This window comes from Sinocyclocheilus anshuiensis, unplaced genomic scaffold (assembly GCF_001515605.1).
Source record: "Sinocyclocheilus anshuiensis isolate Anshui unplaced genomic scaffold, SAMN03320099.WGS_v1.1 scaffold527, whole genome shotgun sequence".
Lineage (NCBI taxonomy): Eukaryota > Metazoa > Chordata > Actinopteri > Cypriniformes > Cyprinidae > Sinocyclocheilus > Sinocyclocheilus anshuiensis.
The window spans coordinates 905,851-914,721 of record NW_015548227.1 but is presented as its reverse complement, the minus strand read 5'-3'; the positions used below and the strand labels follow the sequence as shown (position 1 = coordinate 914,721).

The 8,871-nt window shown below is 34.7% G+C and overlaps 2 protein-coding genes across 2 annotated transcripts in view; one reads left to right on the top strand and one right to left on the bottom strand.

The window, feature by feature from the left end:
* LOC107654414 (F-box only protein 2-like) overlaps positions 1 to 3,443 on the bottom strand; it is a 4,773-nt gene extending 1,330 nt beyond the window's left edge. The window contains exons 1-5 of the mRNA XM_016441459.1: positions 3,310 to 3,443; positions 2,712 to 2,791; positions 1,953 to 2,079; positions 1,675 to 1,770; positions 1,446 to 1,584 (exon numbers count right to left, since the gene is read on the bottom strand). Coding sequence (XP_016296945.1) covers positions 1,446 to 1,584; positions 1,675 to 1,770; positions 1,953 to 2,079; positions 2,712 to 2,791; positions 3,310 to 3,428 — 561 coding nt within the window. The 5' untranslated portion in view covers positions 3,429 to 3,443. The remainder of the gene's footprint in view (positions 1 to 1,445; positions 1,585 to 1,674; positions 1,771 to 1,952; positions 2,080 to 2,711; positions 2,792 to 3,309) is intronic.
* A 3,036-nt stretch (positions 3,444 to 6,479) lies between these two features.
* Positions 6,480 to 8,871, top strand: part of LOC107654443 (PHD finger protein 13-like) — an 8,463-nt gene continuing 6,071 nt past the window's right edge. The window contains exons 1-2 of the mRNA XM_016441506.1: positions 6,480 to 6,655; positions 7,591 to 7,631. Of these exons, the coding sequence (XP_016296992.1) occupies positions 7,593 to 7,631 (39 nt within the window). The 5' untranslated portion in view covers positions 6,480 to 6,655; positions 7,591 to 7,592. The remainder of the gene's footprint in view (positions 6,656 to 7,590; positions 7,632 to 8,871) is intronic.

Below are 8,871 nucleotides of genomic sequence, written 5' to 3'. Positions count from 1 at the left end.
CTTACCAAAACAAAGTTACTGGGTTAATCTTTATCACGTTTCCTTGGTTGGTAGATGCACCGGGGACCTGATTATAGCACTTAAAACCTGGAAAAGTCAGATTTTCATGATATGTCACCTTTAAAACAACAGGCTTGATAATAAAGAAATACTTGAATGATGTAGAACCTAAAAAAAGAGAAAGGTGCAAAATATACTATATAAATATGTAGTCTAAACAGCTTTAGGTCATTGATATGACTAGCAGTTTGCAGCTCATTAGTTTTTTTTTTTTTTACCTATTCATTTAATCAACCTTGTAAAGCCTGACATTCAAAATAATAGAAATGTATATTTTTGTAATGGAACAGTTAATTGAATCTATAGAAAAATTCTAACAACAACAAAAAAAGATCACACTCGAGGAGAAAAAAACCCCCTCAATTTTATGCATTGGTCCAAACTGAGCAAAAATATGCAATGTGGTGCAGATACTGATATTTGTATGGCCCGAAAGTAAGATGAAATTCTCAAAGCTTGTAATGTAAATCAATGAGATGTTTATAACAGTATATCAGATTACTTACATAAAATGCGTATAAATATCAGTTGACTATCTATATCTGCCAATAACGTCTTCTGATGATATTTAAAATGCTTAGTTTTATGATCAAAGATCTGTTTCAAAACAGAATCCAATGCAATACAACAGTTAATTGAATCTATAGAAAAATTCTAACAACAACAAAAAAAGATCACACTCGAGGAGAAAAAAACCCCCTCAATTTTATGCATTGGTCCAAACTGAGCAAAAATATGCAATGTGGTGCAGATACTGATATTTGTATGGCCCGAAAGTAAGATGAAATTCTCAAAGCTTGTAATGTAAATCAATGAGATGTTTATAACAGTATATCAGATTACTTACATAAAATGCGTATAAATATCAGTTGACTATCTATATCTGCCAATAACGTCTTCTGATGATATTTAAAATGCTTAGTTTTATGATCAAAGATCTGTTTCAAAACATAATCCAATGCAATACAATGTTGATTGAGAGATTAACAAATAAACGTTCCTCAAAAGCCTGATGATAATATTTAAAACTCACATTTTAACATGATTTTTCTAATAAATGATGTATGAATAATCAAGTAAACCTAAGTTGCTTCAATCCATTAAGTGCTCATCTTGAAATATAAATGTTATTTTTATGTTTACTTTAAAAAATCAGTAAAAAATTACACAGCAAAAAGACGTGAATCAATTATAGTATACTAAAAGGACTTTTACTTACTAAAAAAAGTGTAAATCAGAAGGCGTGTATTAGATTGTGTACAACAGATTTTTCAGCAAATTTTACAAATTTGCATATCAAATATGATCAAAATAGGCTGTATAGGGTTAAAGGTTAAGTGGGAGTGTTATGCAAAACTGGACTCAGATTCTGCACTCCTGCATACCTTTTTCCAAGAGCAGTCATCGCAGTCAGGGTCGAGGGTCACTTCATCTGACTTAAATTCAGTGATGACCTCTTTGTTTTCATCAAGCAGAGACACAGTGAGATTATAAATACACCCACAGTCTGTTCGGCTACAGTACCTACACACACACACATTTAAAAGAAATGACTGAACGGACAACGTGACGAAACAAAACTCATGCCATTATCTCCATATCATCCAGGCTTACCAGTCCTCCACAGTGACGGCTGGCTGTGCAAAATCTAAATTTTCGGGGTCGTAACCCTCTGCCAGCAAGTCAATCATTTGTCTTTTTAGACACGGCCTGCAACAGAACAGAAATAGACATTGAAACACACAGATATACAAATGATGAATGAAGACATTTCGAAACACAAGCAGGGAGAGTGTGAAAGAAAGACTTTTTCACCCACTTCTTTTAAAGACAGAAAAACTGCATTATTTTCCCCACCCTCATCTGTTCAGCTACTATTCATTCTCTCTTACTCAAAAGAGGTGCAGAAGTATTTAGTGACTGATTCGTCATTGAACGCGTGTCCGCAGTCCCCCGGCATGTCTTCGGTCCGCCATTGATCGCCTCCATTCTCTGTCAGCTCCCAGTGTTCCAGATCCTCTGGTGAAGAACGTTTTTCAGATATTAAGGTAGCTGAAGTACATTTTACCGATCTGATAATTTTATTTAGAGCTGACATGTGATAGCAAATGAGTTCATCTTAAACTATTACTTCATCTAAACAGCATTTTTTGTATTCATTTGTGTTATGCACGCGGTTATGACTTCCTGTCTACTGCTAAAAGGTGATTAAATAGTGACTGCACTGACATTTACATTTATGCATTTAGCAGACACTTTTATCCGAAGCGACTAATAGCAGCATAAGCAATTCATCACAGAGCCAATAATGTTTGCGGTACAGTATACTGTGCCATGTTTATTAGAGAACAAGATCATTAATTAGAAAGCTAGACTAGTTGTTTTCCCTAAATCTAAAATCATGATGAAAAAAGTACACTTTTTTTTTTAAGGCTGCATTTATTTGATAAAAAATACAGTAAAACGGTATTATTGTGAAATGTGATTTTTATTCTTGCAATGACAAAGCTGAATTTTCAGCATCATTACTCCATTGTCACATGTTCCTTCAGAAATCTAATATATTCTATATTCTAATATATTCTATATTAATATGTCGTTTTTTTAATGCCTTATTGACCTTTTGAACAGTACTGTAAATGTCGACTTACCATCTCCATTTGGATTTTTTAAGAGGTTTCCGGGCATGTTGTTGAATCTTGTTGTGGAGAGATTTCTTCTTTTCCTGTGACTATTCAGAGAGAAATATAGGGCAGATAAAACTGTGTAAACAGTGACACTTTCTACTAACAACTTTGCAAACCGTTTGCTGTCATGACCTTTGCATCTTTAACCAGCTGTTAACCAGCAGTCCTTTTCATCATCCATGCACCTGAGATTGATTTCATTTCCTGGACCCTGCAGTAGAGCTGGAGTGTTTACCCTTTCAGGATGTTCATCACCAGGAAACCAATGTGAAGGAATGCATAAATTAAAGCCCACTATCAATGCTATGCTACAGCTGACATCTTTCACCAGAAGTATTAACTTCAATTATGAGTCATACAGTATATGCTGTCATGTGGTTTATTTCTTTCTGGGTTGACTGTTCCCTGTAGCTCTAGCTTAGCCCTTTGCAGTGCGCTGACTCATGTTTCCTGCTGTAGATCTGTTCAGCGTAAGGATGGGATCTTTGCACATACATAAAGTAAATGCATCACAGCACACACATAAAAAGGCAATGAAGCATATAAATTGTCCAGTACTTACAGTGAGTGTTGTATCTCTTGAGTCTGTCCTCTCAGTCCAGTGTGTGTGTTTGGTGAGAGGAAACTTACTGTAACCTGATCTCTCTGCAGACTTTCTCTGGTTGGCAGAATGAGGCACATGAGTCTTCCTGCATCAGCTGTATTTACCGCTGACGGTTCTGGAGAGCACAGCACAGCACCTGTGTGTGTGCATTAGCACTAATGTCACTCACTTTATAGAGGACATACAGAAAACAGACAGTTTATTCTACAACAGCCAACAAAATAATTCTATCTTAATTTTTCAGGATGCCAAAACCACAGAGCTCGGTACATGACATGCGAATTTCTTGTTTACATCGAGTCTACAGTTTTACCCTTTTAACGAGGGAATTAACGAGCAACACAACAGACACATACAATACATTCTTATAAAACATGAATACATAAAAATATGAATAAAATAGATTTCCCTATGTCAGATAATTACATTTCCGTTAGGACCGTTTAACAACAGAATTGCACGGGGGACAAACTAATTTTTATATTGGTTACTTTTCATCTTTGGTAGTCTATAACGAGAACCTGAAGGGAGCATATAAAACTCTGGATAGAAGTAATGGTCTCTGTCCAAGAGCACAGATCGAGCCCGACTCAAAACATTTCTGTTGAACAAAAATTACAAACTACTTTGTTCTTTCCCTATAATCTACCCACTAACTGTAATGATTATATTTAATGCATTTTGTGTTTCACACTGAGATTCCCAAACCAGCAGCTAATAGAAGAAGGACAGCACAGCTCAGTGTAAAGCCCTATTCGGACAGGACTAGTTTTCTAAACCAGTGTTTCTCAACCAGGGGTCCGTGGACCCCTAGTGGTCCTTGACATAAGGCCAGGGGGTCCGTATAAAGTATGAATTTTTGTATAAGTTTTGTATATTTTGACATGACATGTTCCCATGAAAGAAAAATCCAATATAGCTGATGATATGGCCAAATACTGGACAAGTCAGCTGACTTGAATTATACTTGACTGCATTTGGTCCTCACAAAGACACAAATGATACGAGTCAATTTTGTTCTGGGGGTCCTTGAGGATGGTTCTGAACTGGACTGGGGTCCGGTACGCCAAAAGGTTGAGATTCACTGTTCTAAACTACGTTTGAGTTTCCACCTTGGTATTTGTAGTACAACTGGGGTTATACAAAAACAAAACAAAACATGGTTACTACCATGTTGGGGGGTAACGCATGATGCAAACATGTTAAATAACACAAATATCCTTTATGTATTTAATTCCATTTTATTAACCAGTATCTTTGCTGCTGCCCTTCAATGATCTATCCATACGAATAAGCAAAAATGACTTTAGATAAACATAACTTTTTGTGAAAAAATGAGGCCAAGCCAGACGAGAAAAAGTAACATATTGCATTACTTTCCATAACTAAGTAATACAATTAGTTACTTGTTTTAGGAAGCAACGCAATATTGTAATTCATTACTTTTAAAAGTAACTCTCCATTAATATGACGAGCTGGACCTCAAAATACATGTTAGATGGAAACATTGTGCGTTATTTATGATCGAGTTTGTAGCTTAATTAAGTATATTTTAAATAGTTTGATCACTGAATCAATAGGAAATCCGTTGAAAACATCCAGTGATCTCATGCCATTGAAGTGAATGTTCAATTTATTAATATTTATTGTAATAAATATTTAGGAAATATGGGAGATGCAGATGAACACAAAGCAGCATAACAACAACTGAAAGTTAAAGAGGATGATGTATCCAAATAATCAAAGTTTGATTTACCTTGATTTTCATATCCATCTATTCATTTATGATTTATTCTTTATTGATTTTTTATTTTGTGTTTATGCTTCTTATATTAATCCTCATCATATATTCAAATATTTACTACTCATTTATGCTTATGTTTTGTTTTGTTTGATTTATATTCCAGATGTAATATTTGTAGTATTCTCCAAGAATATGTATGTCGTACTCACATTTCATATGTGGTAGGAAGATGTATCTTCTTTACTGGTGTTTTGATAGACATTGGACATCTTTCAACTACTGCCTGAGTAATAATGTTTCTATACTAATCAGTCATTAACGATAGTAGATGTTCTTTTCCAGAAACTGTTTTTGTAATTTAAGATATGATATTTGAAAGTGCTAATTTTGCTGTATTTGTTCTAAAAGCGTGAAAATCGCACATCTATTTTTAACCGCAACATTTGACTCACGATGACCTAGCCTGTCCTAACCTATAGTTGCTACAACAACATATGGCACAATGGATGAGTGACACTTTGCACTTGTTATAAATTATTGATTTAAAATTTGTTTAATTCACACTTTATCAATGTGTCATGTAATACAAAAACTTGAAACAGAAGATGCAACCCTCTCCTTATTCCCTGCATTATTGGGCATTTTTTCAACATGACTACATTCTCCCAAGGTGAAAGACCTTCTGTGGGCAAGTGTTTCACCCAACATTAAGCACCTGTGGGGGATTTTGAAGAGACGAGTTGAGCAACGCTCCCCATTAAATATCAGGGCATGATCGTTTTCAGAGTTGTTCGTTCTATCGTCAGAGGAAAAACAATGGAAAAGTTGAAACTCCTGATTTTGGTTGACGTTTCAAGGGTTTATAATTGTACTTCAGTGACACATAATTGGACACATCATAATATATTAACATTTTGTCATTTAATGATTGTTAAGAGTTCATCTCAGATGCTGTAAACTTTGAAGCTGTGACTTTTTTTTTTTTTTTTTTACAACCAAACAACCATATCTGATTAAAACTGATATATTTATATGAATATAATTTATGAGATCAATAAATAAATTTAAGTAAATTTCTAGTCTAAAAGCCTAATATTTTGTAGTATTATGCCAAATAAAATACTTGAACTGCTGAACAATATTTATAGCAGTATTTTTTCTCTTTAAAAATATCTAACCATAATCTGACAAATACTTAGACATTTAGCCATGAAAATATATGCACCCATGCGAAATAAATAAATAAAGTCGCAGATGTTTTACAGTTTAAAAAAAAAAATCTAATGCAATTCGAAGTGTATAATACACACTTTACGTGTATATTATATTTCTGGCCTGTAAACTGACCAATAGATGGGTGATCCATATGAATGCAATAGGGGACTTTTATTTTGGCAGATCTGTCTGACTGGGTTTTACCCATCACATCTTCATCACATTCGGGCATATATCATCACTGTTTTCCATCACTACCGCCACTGTCATCGCCTGTTTTTCGATTCCGGATAATTATCTCTCTCTTTACCGTAGCGTGGTTCACTATCTGTGTTTCAGCAGGAGGTACACGTGAATAAAACACCATAAACACAAACATCAGTCACAACAATGTTAGCATGACGGCTAACGTAGCCAATTAGCAAGTTCCTGCAGGGGAGGAAAAAAGTGGATTAAGTTTTGTTTAAAGACATTACAGTTCGAGCTAGTTGAGGATTTAGTTGTGTAGTCGTGGATATTTGTCATAATTGGCGTGTAATGAACGATATAGTGTTATTAAACATAATAAACTCTAAAATATGTAGTGCTAGGAGGCTAATAGAGCTCGAGGACTGCCCATTAACAAAGATTAAAAAGCGTAGTTTATTTAATAAAATGATCCAGAAACATAATAAACCTTTTATTTGAGTCAAATCACAGCTGTGGAAATTAATATATAAAGTTATCAGAAAAGTTATATGTGTTTTTGCAGTTTGTTTAGGTGTGGAGATACGTGACGTGACTCTGTGCATTATATAATATCATAAATCCCTTTTTAAAACTTTCATTTGTCTGACAAGGTTCTTCTGTTTAATGATTGATTGAACTGAACAGCTATTCTAAAGTTTTTTAAATTGTTGGATCCAGTCAGATGTCATAACTAAGGACATGCATCAAAACGGGAAACTTGATTTAATTGTAACGTTAGGTTTTGTGTTATTGTAACGCTATTTTGATGTTATATGTGTCATTATGTGAGTCGCATGTGGTGTAAAATGTGATCGTAAACTAAAACTGATTTTTTTACATTATAGAAATGGACAAATTTACAGTAGCTCCGCCCTCCAATGTCACACAAGGTTAAATACGACGCACGTGAATAACGGCTTCAGTGGTGTAGGCAGTAACGTGTTGGGCGTGGAGAACTAGCTTGTGATCGGGTTCGAGTCCGGTTTTTGCCGAGCTCGCTCTTCTCACTTTTCCCATCACATATCACTAAAACTGATTTTTTTACATTATAGAAATGGACAACAGCTCGACGACTTGTCCGTTTGACACACAGGTAAAAAGATTTAGATTTTGTCATTTCATACCCAGATAAGACGGGTTTTAAAGGGGTCATATGATGTTGCTAAAAAGATGGTTTTTGCCGAGCTCGCTCTTCTCACTTTTCCCATCACATATCACAGAATTTATTTTCAATCAAAATTAAGAAAATGTTCTAAAAGTGGAAGTAAAGTGCCTAACGAGTGTTTAATAATGATAAAAGTATTTATAATTTTAATAAATATAATCATTTACACTGTTAATGTACAACAATACTGAGGTGCAAATAGTATATCTGCCAGTATAAAGTATAAATAGCATCTAATTATTATTTACACTTATTGCAAAGAACTGCTACTTTTACATGGTAAATAGAATATATCACTATTTTCACTAAGTGTAAATAGCATCTAGAACTATTTGCACTTAGCCTACTGTAAATAGGATCTATCGCTAAGAAAATGTTAATTCCACTTAGTGTAAATAGCCGCTGCCGTATTTTTCTTACCCTATTGGCAGATCATTTGTAAAATAAGAAAAATGCACTTAAATTATTATTATTATTATTTTATATATATTTTTTGCCCGTGAGATACTAGGGGTGGGAATCGCAGGGTACCTCACGATACGATACAAATCACGATACATGGCTCACGATACGATAATATCGCGATACATATATTCTGCGATAATCGATATATTGCTTGACAATTCTATAATGATACATCACGATATCTGAATAATAAGGTTAATAAGGTTAAGTGCAAGTTTTCTCTCTTTATTCAAGTCCAAACTGTTAGAAAGCAGCACAAAAGTTCTGTTAATCAAATTGAACATGCTAAGGAAATTAATAATTTTATTCTTGGACTTACTAAAAGCTTACACTTTTCTTTGTGTGTAAACCAACACATTTAACTGATTATCAACTTTATATATAGCCTAAATATAAACCTGGTAAATTTCAAAATTTACCTGGAGTGCTTTCTCAACCTTTCCTCTCCTCTCATCATAAAAATGGAGCCCTGCACACATGACATGCAGGGGGGAAAAAAGCCATTCACATCGCGTCTTTTGCGTGCTCAGGTTCGTTATTTCAAATGTAGACGCTCGGCAAGCAAACACACTGCACACTTCTGTGCTGCATTACGGCTCTGACGAGGTTTTGTTTCGTCGTCCATGCCATAGGTGCAGATGTTTCTGCCGGTCGGTGCCCTAATGTGCACTTGTAATATCTGAGAGAGAGGGAGAGCATCCAG